The 14,200-nt window shown below is 45.0% G+C and overlaps 1 protein-coding gene across 1 annotated transcript in view; it reads left to right on the top strand.

Moving 5' to 3' along the window:
* ARMC9 (armadillo repeat containing 9) overlaps positions 1-14,200 on the top strand; it is a 3,277,521-nt gene that overhangs the window by 592,163 nt on the left and 2,671,158 nt on the right. Inside the window, 2 exon segments of the mRNA XM_044070688.1 lie at positions 106-214; positions 217-272. Coding sequence (XP_043926623.1) covers positions 106-214; positions 217-272 — 165 coding nt within the window.

The following is a 14,200-nucleotide window of genomic DNA, read 5'->3' as shown; positions in this document are numbered from 1 at the left end:
GGGTTATGCTTATTAGACTTTCTCTGTCAACAAACACAAAATGTTAATGTAAAGAAGTTTGTAACAGACATGTTTTTATAAAGCAAGTTTTCTCCTGTTCTACAGAAAGACCTGTTGACAGCATTTGAAGATGGTGAGTGGAAAGACTTCTTTGAGCTGTGGGAGGAACATATCTCTTCTTCTGTACGAGATGAGCCTATTGTCCAGAAACTTGAGTTTATTTACATATACACTTTGCGATTTTTCCTTTGAAGCATCCAGTGGGAAAAATGGTAAGTAAAATGAATATAAAATATTATATTATTATATAACAGGCCATGTTATGTAGCATTTCTGCTTTCTAAATGAGTTCATTTTCTGCAGAGCAGAGGCTGGTGTTTTATACTGAAAGAAACAGCAGTGCACATAGGGCTGACATCCCCTGGTAGCACCTCAATATTTACAGACTGACATGACTATCTGATTTTATAGCTGACATATACCAATGGTTCATAATTTCATAAATCTGATGTCTTTTTGTCTGTTCCTCAACTGATGGGTCTCTAATCCAACCTCTGATCATACCTCTCAACCTCCAGATCAGAGAATCAGAGACAAAGGACCTTAAAGATAGGGACATTCAGGGACACCTAATTTACATAAGATGCATATTTAAATTAGTGCATTAATGGCCACACCCACCCATTCATTCAATTACACAAAGACAGGGCATTATTTTAAGCATTTTTTATTGGAGAATTATATACATTGACACATCAAAATAGAGGATTATTCATATTTTTTCAGAAAACTGTATAATATTAAAGTAAAGTAAGACATGCTCAGCTCACCCCCCTCACAAATACCCTTAAACTGTGCTTATATGGAAGGGAAGCAATAGATGGAATAAGGCAAGTACATTCACACTATTCATTCAACTTCACATCTTGGCAGGCAGAGGTAGTTCCTGCAGCTGATGCCGTGGAGGAATGTTCTTTATTGTAAGCAGCTGTTGCTTTTCTTGCTGCTTTCAGCATGTCCTTAGGATGCTTTGCACAGTAGCAGTCATTGTCCTCGTTTATCTTTATTGCTAATAGAGTTTAATGTTTTTGGGCCAAGTGACTGAGCTCACAAAGCCAGTGTGCCGAACAGTCACAGCCCTTAAGATTAAACAACACACCTGATACACTTGTAATAGGTGACTATATCATCAGGCGCACTGACGTCCCGCTCACCAGGCTGAACAAGGAGAGGGTCATGGTGAGCAGCCTGTCGGGCACTAGGATCCGCCACATAACACAAGCACTTAGGTCACTCCAAGGCAAGTACAAATATGACTCAGTCACTGTCCATGCTGGTGTGAATGACCTGAGACATACCTCCCTGGACTACATGAAAAGAGACATAGAGGAGCTCTCTGAGCATGTAGCCCAGGCTGGTATGACTCTGACCTTGAGTAGCATCTTACCCTCACCAAGAATGATGCCACAATATGAAGACAAGATGATCAATTTCAACAATTGGCTTAAGTACTGGTGTCATTCAAAGGGGATCCAATGCCTGTCAGCTTGAGATGGTATGCTCGACAAGCCACGATGCTTCGCTAGGGACGGCTTGCACCTGTCACCCCTGGGCTTTCGGATATTGGCAAAGGCTCTTGCTACCCCCATAGTTCCTTTTTTAGGCAAGGCTCAAAAGACAAACCCACCTCCATAGGTATCACAAGGGATAAGAAACTAAGAGTAATGCTACTCAACGCCAGAAGTCTAAACCTCAAGATGCACGACTGAAACTCTCTTTAGCATGGAGAACATCGATATCTGTGCAGTAACAGAAACCTGGTTCAGGGCTCCCGAGAGCACCCCAGCACTACCAGGTTATACCTCATGCCATGCTTTTCAGCCCCAAAACTTGGACCGAACCACAAAAGGAGGGAGTATCGATATTCATCAAAGATACCCACACCTCCAGGTTGGTGGCAAAGCACGAAGCATCAGAGACTATCCATGTGCAACAAACAGTGGGTAAAACTGCCTTCCAGTTTATAGCCTGCTACAGACCACCCTCCCAAACCCAGGAACCCCACTCGGCCTTCCTGAGAACACTGGAAAATATGAAGGTCTCTCCAAACACCATTATATTGGGCGACTTCAACTACCCAAACATAGACTGGGAGCACTACTCTAGCTGCAACACCCTAGCCCAAAGGTTCCTAGAATTTATAAACTCAAATGCTATGGAACAACTTGTTACCACTCCCACAAGAGGGGAAAACATACTGGACCTGATCATCACCAACATGGGGGACTCTGTGCTCCAGACCAGAAGTGTATCCCTCACTGGTAAGATCAGACCATAAACTAATCTCACTGGATATTCACATCCCGACCCCACCCCCTGCCCAGAAAACCACATGGAAACACTTCTCTAAAGCAAATTTCACACTCCTCAAAACCGAGGTGGAATCCTTCAAAGCCCCCGGGCTTGTGGAAAATACGTCCCAGACCGCAGAGTCCTTTATAAACGCATTCTATGAACACCTTCAGGAATGCATGGATCATGCGATCCCAAATAAAACCAAGACCCAATCCTCCAAAGGCAGACGTCCTGTCTGGTGGACCCCAGCCATAAACAAACTATACAATAGAAGGAGGAAGCTACTAAATGATAGAGCAAAATCCCAAAAAGGGAAGGCATCACTTTTCAGTATTAGCAAAAAGCTACGGGCACTCATAAATTTGTCTAAGGCCAGCTTCAAGAGAAAACTTGCACAGGACACTAAGAATAATCACAAGGCTTTCTTTAGTTATGTTAGGAACCTGGGTGGTAATTCCCAGATATGCTCAGAATTAGTCCAAAATGACAAAAAATACACCGAACCCACAGACATTGCCAACATCCTAGCTGATAGGTTCAGCGCAAACTTCTCCCCCTCCCCTCCCCACCAAAGGGGCAAATATCTATCCCAGCAGAGTGCTGCCCCCCTGACATCTCAGATGCTCAGGTAAGAGCCGCCCTCTCCAAAGCAAAAAACACAGCATCAATGGGACCAGACGGTGTCCCGGGCTGCGTCCTACATGAACTCCAAGAAGAGCTAAACCCAAACATAAAACTACTGTTCAATCTCAGCCTTACTACAGGATATGTGCCCAAAGAGTGGCGTACAGCAACAGTGGTCCCTCTCCATAAAGGTGGTGCCTCAACGGATCCTGGAAACTATCGCCCCATAAGCCTGACTAGCTTGGTCTGCAAAGCTATGGAAAGGATCATCATGGACCTCAAAGATATTGGGGACCTACAGACACTGGATCCTACCCAGTTCAGCTTTAAGGGCAGATCCTGCCTCTTAAACCTGGTTGATTTCTTTGAAACAGTCACCAAGGCCATTGACGAGGGGAAGGTGGTCCACACAGCCTACCTGGACCTCGCAAAAGCCTTCGATACAATACCCCACTCGGGCATTATAGATAAGCTCACCAGCTTAAATATAAACCCCTATGTCACTAGATGGATTGCAAACTGGCTCAAGGACAGAACCCACATGGTTAGAATTGCTGGAGCCATGTCAGACTCCAAACCAGTTACAAGTGGTGTCCCACAAGTCTCAGTCCTGGGACCTCTCTTGTTCGGTATATATTTCTCAGAGGTACAGGCCAACATGGAAGGACTGTGGCTGACCAAGTTCGCAGATGACTGCAAACTGGGCACCATAATCGACTCTCGAGCCAACACAAGCATCCTCCAAAAGGGCCTCATAGAAACAGACAACTGGTGCCAGAGCCATGGCCTCGAGCTAAATGCCAAAAAGTGTATAGTCATCCCCTTTGGCAAAAACAAAGTTCCCACAAATTACCACATAGGTGGTAATCCATTAAGTACAGAAGAAGTAATTAGGGACCTGGGGACCCAAGTTGATAGCAATCTCTCATTTGACAACCACGTGGCCAAAGTGGTTAGAAAAACATTTTATATAGCCCACCTAATCATGAAAGGATTCACATCTAGATCAGGTGAGGTCATCGTGCCTCTTTACTCATCCCTCATCAGGCCCATAATTGAGTACAATGCCCCTTTTGGGCTGTACCTTACCAGACACCTGCAGCAACTGGAAAGACCCCAAAAGTACCTCACCAAGAGGATCAAAGGGCTCAAACAGATGCCATATGCTGCCCGGTTAAAGAAACTCCAGCTCTACTCAGTGGCATACCGCCTGTTCAGAGGCGATCTGTGCCTGACTTATAAAGCCATGTCCAACCTGGAATTAATGGACATGCTGCACCTCAGAAAATCCAAATTCCATCGAGCTACGTGCTCGAGAGACTTGAACCTCAGCACTGAAATAAATAGGACATGCTGGAGGGACAGATTCATAACCCAGAGGCTCCCTTCACTCTGGAATAAAATCCCAGTCCAGGTTAGGCAGAGTCCCTCATTGACTCTCTTCAAGAGGAATCTTGATGAGTGGATGGGAGATCGTAGGTTTACCCCGGGTATCACTTCTGTGTCACTGTTAGACAGAGGGCACAGTATACTAACCTCGAAAAAGGGCATAGCAAAATAAATTTAAAATGGGTGGCGAAAGCCAAACACATTCTGGCTAGACTTATAAATGCCCTAGGGCAGATAGCCTAGTATGAACCTATGCTGAATGCCCGTTCTGCTTCACTGTTTGAGTGCGGCAAACAGAGAATACTTCTCATTAACTTTTGAAAAGTTGGGAGGGCTTGTACTGGAGGGCTTCAAGCACCATTGACCAGTACTTTAAAACATTAGATGCCTCACATCAGTATGACCAGTCAGTCATCTGATGTACTGAAAACTCATCTATTAGTTTGCATCTCTCCACTCGTGAACTACAAAAACCAAGATGGGTTCCAATATCTACTATAACAGTTGAAGAAATCTGCAGTTTCATAGCTGGATCCAATAAACTGGCCATGTTCTGCAGCAGGGGATCTTTTGCAGGGAAATGCTTTTTCATTTTTAATAGCACTGCAGAGTAAAATTGTTTGGCTCTCTTGAATAGTTTCTGCTCCACTGTAGTATCCCTGATATCCGAATTTTCATCCAAATATGTTTCAGCATAAGGACCAATATGAATTTTGCCATCTAAGATGTTGTCCTGCACTTCAAGAATTGCATCAACACTACTTATATTGTCCAAAAACTGCCTTGCAATTGGTGGCTTCAGTACCCTACTAGCATATGCCTGCAGTATTTTCTGGATCTCGTTATGCAATGTGAGCAATTTGCTTTCCCTGCTTTGCATTAGCATATTGAAGTTATGCAGTGGTTCAATGGCATACTGCAGGAAGAAGAATGCCAGCTTGATGTCATGGCTCTGCAGTCTGTCAGCTATTAGATCCACTTTTACAGACCGTGGTTCATATGACAAGAAGTATGATTTCAGGGAGGGCCACAAGGCAAGCATTCTTTTTATGACTTTTGCCAAACTTTGCCATCGAGTGGGGGCATACCTGATAATTTTGAGAGGTTCAATATCCACAAACAGTGCAAGTTCCTTCAGTTTCTGCTGATGCTGTGCACTGCTGGAAAAATGACAATAAATGTCCGATATCAGTTCCTCTACAGGTACAGCTATTGCCTTTTACACCAGATTTTATGCATAAATCTGCAATGTGGCACAAGCAGCCCTTATTGAAAATGTGGATTAACCTCTTTTAATCTGGATAGCTTTTCCGCTTGCCAATCAGAGATGCAGCATTGTCTGATGCATAAGCCACCATGTTGGTCACAGGAATGTCAAACTTGCTCAGAGTCTCCATTACACATAAATGGCTTGGCCAGTTCCACTGATACAAGCAGGCATATCAAGGAATCTTACAACATTTTTACCAGTTGCGTGGTCAAAAAAAACAAGTAAAATCACAAGCAACTTGTCATCCCCCATATATGTACTTTGGTCAAGGTATAAACAGTATGATACTTTCTGACAAGCTTGTGCAACAGTCTGCTGATACTTTGGCCTCATTACATCTCTTAAAATGCAAGCAGCCTTTGTTGGTCCAGAGGTCATTTTTTGTACCACCTCCGGATCCATGCAGTACCTTTTCATGTACTTCAGGAAATGATCCGCAGTTGTAAATGGCAAGTTGTGTTCAAGAAGTAGGCCCATAAAGGCTACTTCATCCTCCAGAACTTTAGCATTGGTTTGTTGAGTGGCAAACATTTCTGTCACCTTCCTCCCAGTCAAATGCTTGGTGCTCATCTTGTGCTTCTCAGTGTCCATATACTGCTGCAAATCATTCCTCCCTCCATGTCCAACATTAATATTAGTAGCACAAGTCTTGCAAAATGCATATCCTGGACCACCACGCCTGCTTTCCATTACCCAGTCAAAGGTAACCTTCCAGCTACTTTGGAATGTGGTAATTTGCTTCTTCTTTTCTGAGGCAGCATCTTCAGAGAAGAAAAAAGGGGTGTGTAATTAGAAGGTTTCAAGGTAATTCGCAGGTGTGCCGTGACGCTACACTTTTACTTACAGTAAACAAAGCTGGTATGACAAACAGTAGTCAAAAAAATTCTTACCCTTCTGAGTTGTTGCACTATAACAGTGCAAGACACTTTGCGTTGCACCACCTTCCATTGTGGCTTGTACCATGCTGTTCTGTGTTTCAGCCATGCCTTTGCTTCTGAAGAAAATTAATGATTCAGATATAAGATGAGAATCCAATTTAGGAGCCTCTAAACATGTGTGCAACTCGGTAAGACTGAGTAATACACAGCACCACACATACTTATGCGAGTAAGCATTATTGGAAAAAACATATTCAAAATAACTCAAAGCATCCAAGAAAAAAATATTACCAATAATTCATAACTTATCCAAGAAAATCTCATTACTGCAAATGACTGTGGATCCAAGGAAAAATACATTACTGCACATAATTCACAATGCACCCAAGGTAATTGTCACAAATGATTCATAACATGTCTAAGAAAATGCTTACTACAAATGACTCATAAGAGACCCAAGAGAAAGTTCATTACTGCAAAAGTTTCATAACATTTCCAAGAGAAAGCTCATTTTTGCAAATGACTCCTAACATGTCTAAGAAAATGCTTATTGCAAATGACTCGTAAGAGACCCAAGAGAAAGGTCATTACTGCAAATGTTTCATAACATTTCCAAGAGAAAGCTCATTACTGCAAATGATTCATAACGTGTAAGAAAATGCTTATTGCAAATGATTCATAAGAGGCCAAAGAGAAAGCTCAGTATTGCAAATTATTCATAATGCACACAGGAAGTGCAGACAAGGAGCATGTCATAAAACTGACAAATCATGGATGTGAGTCTACAGAGCAGCAACCAAGTTCTTATTGCCAGAAATCAGGGCACTCCTGTGAATCAACTCAGAACCTATATTACTGTGCCAGCCAGTTTTACCAGCAGCTGTGTCCATACTTCAACTGTCCAGAAGTTAGTAGAATTTCCAAATGGTTACCTCATACTTTTGGTCTGTTCCTCTTAAAAGTTGTGGTTTTCATGACTTGTGTGGCAAATCAGTGAGGACTGAATTCACTAAATAATGACAACTATTTCAGTTTCATATTCTGCAACTTTATAATCTCATAAGAGCAATACTTCAAATTTGTCACCCCCCCTCCATTTTGTTTGAATTTGACCAGATGTTTTCAATATGAAATTACTTTTAGGAGCAATAAATAGCCTTGCTAGAAAAGTCACAGGAGTATAACTTTTGTTAATAGTACATGACTATCAACAGTACCAAAGCTTATTTTATTTGCTTTATCCAGTTGCTGGCCACAGCCCCACTGTCAGCAGAGTTTAAAATATAGAGACAGTAAGCAGAGGTTGATCAAGAGATGTTAAGTTGTCTATCTCGCCTTCATTCTTGCTGGTTGGTTGGGTTCGGAGCCGATCCTCGGCTCCGACTCGGCCATCTTCAAAAGCTCGAGAGCTTATTACTGGCTCGAGGCCCCCCTATATCCCATGATGCCTGGCGCTAGATACCCAGATCTCATTTGCCGCTTCTGCTGCAAGGTTGCTTTTACTGGCTCAGGTCATATTTTTTGATTTTATTGTTAGCATGTATAAAAATTTATATTGTAGTTGGTGTTTAGAATAGTTATAGTAGTTGTAGTTATCTATTTGTAATTTAGTCTCCTTCCCTTGAAAACTTGTTTTCTTGTTAGAGAGTCCCCCCCCCCAGTTTGTTTTCTTCAAGGTAGCCGTTTTTTAGTTAGAGGCTTATCCTTGTTCTTAAATTTTTATGTAGTAGTTTTTTTTATTAGAAATTGTTGTAGATCAGCAGGTTTATTTTCCTTTTCTTGGATAATAGAGTGTGTGTGCTGTTAGGGTGTGGTAACGTGTGTTGAGTGCGTGTGTTTTACTAGTTACTTACTTCCCTTCTGTTACTTTTTCTCTGTGATTTATATTTCCTTTTACAGGAATGTCTAAAGATACGAAAGTATCTGGATTCAAGAAGTGTGACTCATGCTGTCAGAAGATGTCACTGACAGATGGTCACACTTCTTGTGTTTACTGTTTGGGCACCCTACACCTGCAGGACTCTTGTTTGGTGTGATACACCTTTAGTCCAAGAGTCCTGCAGGAGCGTAGGAATAAGCTAATCCTTAGGGGTTTGCTCAAACCTGAAGGGTCACAGGCTAAGGCCCAGCCAGTGAAACCCTCTAAGCCAACAAAGCCGTCGTCGGGTGTGGCATCTGCTTCAACTTCGGTTCCGGCTGCAACCAAAGTACCTATCTCCCAGTCAGCCCAGACTCTGGTGTTGGAACCGTCAGGGAGCCAAAAACGCTCTAGATCTCCATCCCTAGATTCGATGCACTCTGCTCCGGGGTCGCCTCTGTTACAGTCGGAGTAAAGTCACCGATCCCACTCTTCTCTGTCTTCTAGACTATCTTACCACGATTTGGAGAGAGTGGTGAGCAGGCTTCTAAAATCACAGGCCCTGGCAAAAATGTTATCCAGCCCCCCTCATCAGGGTTCAGCTCCGCCTGTCTCTGCCGTAGTTCCTCCTTCGACACATCCCTTGAGTTCGGAGCCGGAGCTTGCTGGGGCTCAGATCATGGAACCGTTGGCGCTGATACCTACCCTTTCGGTTCCGTCATCTGCTCCGATCGCCTCCATGGTGCCGTCCTTGGAGGGATCTTGGCACCGGGACTACTCGTCGGCACCAAGGGGGCCAGTGGCATTGGACCCTTGTCCGACCCCGTTCTCCCTCTCGGAGCTTCAGCGCAGGTGAGTTCGACTCCTACATCGGCTTCGGAGCCGTCTCTCTCTGTGCCGGGAAGGATTCCGGTCTCTTTGGAGCCAGAGCCTTCTCCGCTGTCGGGAAGGGGCTCCTTTGAGGTCATGAGGAGTGTGCTGGCCTCTGAGTCAGCCCCATGATCAGCCTCATCGGCTCCTCCCCCCATGGTGCCTGCGTCTGCCTCTGCCCCTCCTCCAGACCCCAAGCGTGGGGAACAAGCACTCCAGGGCACCCCATTGGGTGTATCTTCCTCTTCCAAGGCCTCCCCTGATCAATTCAGAGGAGCCCCCTCGAAAGAGGAAATGCAAGAGGAAGCATGTTGACTCCCCTGAGTCTGTCACTTCAGATACAGACTTAGAGGATTCGGAAGGGTCCCCGAGATCCCCCTCTGAGGACATCTCTTTCTCAGACATCCTTGAGATACTTAGGCAGAGGGGGAAATGGGCTACCCTTAACCTTTCTGAGGATGAGTCGGTAATCCTGGATGTGTTTGGTTCCCGACCCTCCACCTCCTGGGTGTCTCCGCCTTTCGATCCACTGATGTCTGTGGTGGCTCGGAAGGCGTGGTCAGCCCCAGACACAGTGGAACCAACCCCCCGAAGACCCACAAAATTTATTACTGCACCACAGGACAAGCAATTTCTGACGAAGGGTGTTCCCGTTGATACCATGGTGGTAGCAGCGGACACAAAAAAGGAGTTGGCTGAAACTTCATCTGTCCATCCCCCTAATATGGAATCTAGGACGATGGACAGATATGGGAAGTGGATGTTTTCCTCAGCGACCTTCTCCATGAGGTCACTGAACTACTTGTGCCACTTTACCCGCCTTCAAAGGGATCTCCTTAAAGAGCTAGGAGATGCCCTTCAAGATCCAACAGCTTCGGGGGCCCAGGCTAAGGTTGCCTCCCAACTGGCGACTCTTAATTCGGTAGTAAACTCCTCCATGCAGCTCATCTCTTATGCAGCCGATGGTGCGAGTAGGGCCGCAGGCACAGGCGTGTCCTTGAGGCATGCTTGGATGCCGTTATGTAACTTTGCGGAACCCTTCAGGGCATCCTTCACCAATGCCCCCTTTGATGGTTCTGCTCTTTTTGGACCACAGGTGAAGGATACCCTTACCAGATGTGAGCAGGAAGGCAAGACTCTCTCTGCTGTGGGAGTCCTTTTTTCCACTCCTTCTAGACTGTATCCCAAGGGTCAGAAGAGTGGGAAGATGTGGTTCCGGAAACCCCAGGGAGCCGTGCCTGACACACGTGGAGAGTTCCCTTCCAGGAGCAGAGGAGGGAACAACAATAGATGCCGTCCTCGGGGCAGAGGGGGTCTGCAAAATCAGGGCCACAGAGACTCTTTCTCTGACAAGCCCTTCCAGCATCCCTGAGGTGCTGCCCACCTTCAGAGGCAGTCGGCGGAAGATTATCGCTGTACCCAAAAGCCTGGCAAAGTACAACACAAGACAAATGGGTACTGTCTATCATATCCAAAGGCTACAAAATCCCCTTCTTTTGCACTCCCTACATTCCCAAAAAATCCCTTCCAGATGTTCCACCCAATCTAAGAGATCAAGCAGTTCAAGAAATATAAAAACTGCTAAGAGCAGCCATCCAGCCAGTCCCAGCAGACCAGCAAGGACCCGGAATTTACTCAAGGTTCTTTTTGGTACCAAAAAAGATAGTGGACTGGAGTCCCATTCTGGATCTCAGCAGACTAAACAGGTCTGTTCAAAGAACAAAGTTCTGGATGGTCACGCTACAGTCCATTTTACACTTTGTGGGTCAGGACAATTGCATGTGCTCCATAGATCTTCAGGATGCATACTACCATATCAAAATGGACAGACACTCCAGAAGATTCCTCTGCTTCTAGCTTGGAGCCAGTCATTATCAGTTCAGAGCTCTGCCCTTTGGTCTCACCACAGCCCCCAGGGTGTTCACCAAATGTTTGGCAGTAGTTACCACTCAGCTGAGATGGCAAGGACTCCAGGTGTTTCCATATGTAGACGACTGGCTCCTTACTGCTACCACCAGACATCACCTGCTGCGAGCCAGAGACTACACCATCCAAACTTGCTCCAAACTAGGTATCACAATAAATTTCGAAAAGTCTGCATTGTCACCTTGTCAATCTATTACCTTTATAGGCGCAAACTTAAATACAAAGGACGTCAGCGACACTGCCATTAGACAGAGTGTTAGACATTCGCCGACATGTGCAGGTCTTATTAGGATGCAAAAAAATTCAGGCCAGATTCGTCCTAAAAACCTTTGGTCTCATGGCAACGGTTATCATACTAGTTCCCCTTGCTCATTTTCATACGAGGATTCTTCAGTGTTTGCTGTTCAGCAACTTCCAATGTCTCATAAGATAATGATCACACAGACATGCAAAAACCAACTTGCTTGGTGGATGGGTTTCCCCATCAATACCCCAGGGCAGACCATTTGCTCTTCCTCCTCCAGTGGCTACGGTAACCATGGATGCCTCCCTGATCGGGTGGGGGCATTTTCAGGGCAGACCAGTCCAAGGCACCTGGCAGCCTCACGAGTACCATCTGCATATCAATGTCTAGGAGATGAGGGCCGTGCTTTTGGCATTGCAAGCTCTTCACAACTCTCTTCCCACTGGGACCATTGCAATTCAAACAGACAATATGTCAGTAGTATGGTACATCAACAAGCAGGGCGGAACCAAGTCCTACCCCCTATGTCGAGAAGCACTCAGACTCTGGCAGTGGGCGATCTCTTCCCAGTGGTTTCTGATAGCAGCGCACATCCCTGGGAAGACCAACATTATAGCGGACAGGCTGAGTAGAGCAATTCATATGCCTCACGAATGGTCTCTCAATCAGACAGTGGCGGACCAAATCTTCCGCAGATGGGGGTCAGCCTTGCTGCGACCTTTTTGCCACCCCCTTCAACAGGAAGTGCAACGATTTCTTCTCTCTCCTCCCTCTTCCCGGACACTCCCCCAGAGACGCTCTAGTTCACGATTGGCCTCAGGGACTTCTTTATGCATTCCTTCAGTTTCTCCTGATTCCCAAACTAATACAGAAAGCTACCATCTTGGGATGCAAGATGATCCTCATTGCCCCTTACTGGCCTCGACAAATTTGATTCCCGTTCCTACATAGTCACCTTCTGGAGCAGCCCTGGACCCTGGACCCAGTTCCAGACCTCCTGATCCATCAATCGGACGGGCTGCACCAATCCCTTCAATCTCTCCAGCTCACTGCTTGGTTGCTCCACTTCCAACCTTAGCCAGGCTTCCGAACATCTCCCACTCGGTGCGTGAAATCATCTTATCGCATAAGTCTACCACTAGAAAGACTTATGCTAGTAAGTGCAAACATTTCTCTTTCTGGGCAGATGCTAGAAATATAGATCCCTTTTCAGCCCCTGTGCACCATATTTTGGATTTTTTAGCATAACTTTTTCATGCTGGATCTTCTTCTGCCACGATTAGAGTTCAATTAGCTGCAATTTCAAACTTTCATACAGGCCTGTCGGATACTAGTATTATGTATCATAAGCTTTGTAAAGTTTTTCTCAAAGGGACTACTTTAATCAGGCCCCCAGTGAGAGATCCCCCTCCTCCTCCGTGGGATCTAAATTTGATTTTAGCTTCCCTGATATTGCCCCCCCTTTGAACCTGCAGCTTCTTGTTCTTTGAAGTTTCTTTCTTGGAAGACCCTTCTGGTTGCAATTACTTCAGCCAGAAGAGTGTCTGAACTTCAAGCTCTTTGTGTTTTCCCCCCTTATATAGTTTTCCACAAGGACAGAGTTTCTCTCAGGACTAATCCTTCCTTCCTTCCAAAGGTTTCTTCTGAGAATAATTTGAATCAGTCCATTGATCTCCCTGTGGTTTTTCCAAATTATTCCAACAAGGCGGAGTACAAGTTGCATCAGTTGGATGTTCATAGACAGTTACATTTTTACTTCCATAGAAGTAAGCAAATCATAAAATCAGACCAGCTGTTCCTGTCCTATGCTGAGGGTAAACAAGGTCTACCAGTGTCGAAAGTAACTTGATCTAGGTGGTTGACGTCTATTATTACATTGATATATCAGCTAAGGAACAAAGAGCTTCCTGCTAAACCAAAAGGCCACTCCACTAGAGCTCTAGTTACTTCAGTGGCTTTTCAGGCAAGATTGCCAATGGAAACTATTTGTGCGGCAGCTACATGGGCCAATCCTCATACCTTCATTTCACATTATAAGCTAGACGTGGCCTCCAGGAGCAGAGCTGATTTTGGTTCCACTGTTCTGAGGAGTCTGTTCCGATGAGCCACCCAGGATTGAGGTGCTAGGGATGCTGTCCCAACCAGCAAGAATGAAGGCGAGATAGACAACCTAACATTAAGAAGTTATGTACCTACCATAACGTTCCATGTTAGTTGTCTTCTTCTCGCCTTCTTTCTTGCGTCCCACCCCCCATCCCCCTATCCTAGTAGACTGAGAAGAGTTCTTTATGTTTTTCTTTCACTGGCTGAGTCTTCTCCGGCTATTCCATTCTGACTAGTAGTCTCTCCAGTAGGATTTATGCATTCTAGGATAGGATTCCTGTATTTTTATGTCTGCAGTTAGACTTACCAAACGAGATCATGGGATATTGGGGGGCCTCGAGCCAGTAAGCAGCTCTCGAGCTTTTGAAGATGGTCGAGTCGGAGCCGAGGATCGGCTCCGAACCCAACCAACCAGCAAGAAAGAAGGCGAGAAGAAGACAACTCACATGGAACGTTATGGTAGGTACATAACAACTTATTTTTCAACAAGTACATCATGACACAGGCAAATTAGTAATCCATTATTCACTAAAACTGCTAGATAAGATTAAACATTTTTCCGGCAACAAGGTAAGCAAGTCACCTGAAAGAATGCCTTTCAGAAAGGGCATGATTCATCACTGTAAACTTAGCATTATCATTCAATGTACTGTTATCCTTACAGTAAACTATTCATATTTTCT

This window comes from Protopterus annectens, chromosome 4.part1 (assembly GCF_019279795.1).
Source record: "Protopterus annectens isolate FY-2018-M chromosome 4.part1, PAN1.0, whole genome shotgun sequence".
Classification (NCBI taxonomy): Eukaryota; Metazoa; Chordata; order Ceratodontiformes; family Protopteridae; genus Protopterus; species Protopterus annectens.
Note: the sequence above shows the minus strand (reverse complement) of the source record. Positions and strands in the feature narration are given on the sequence as shown.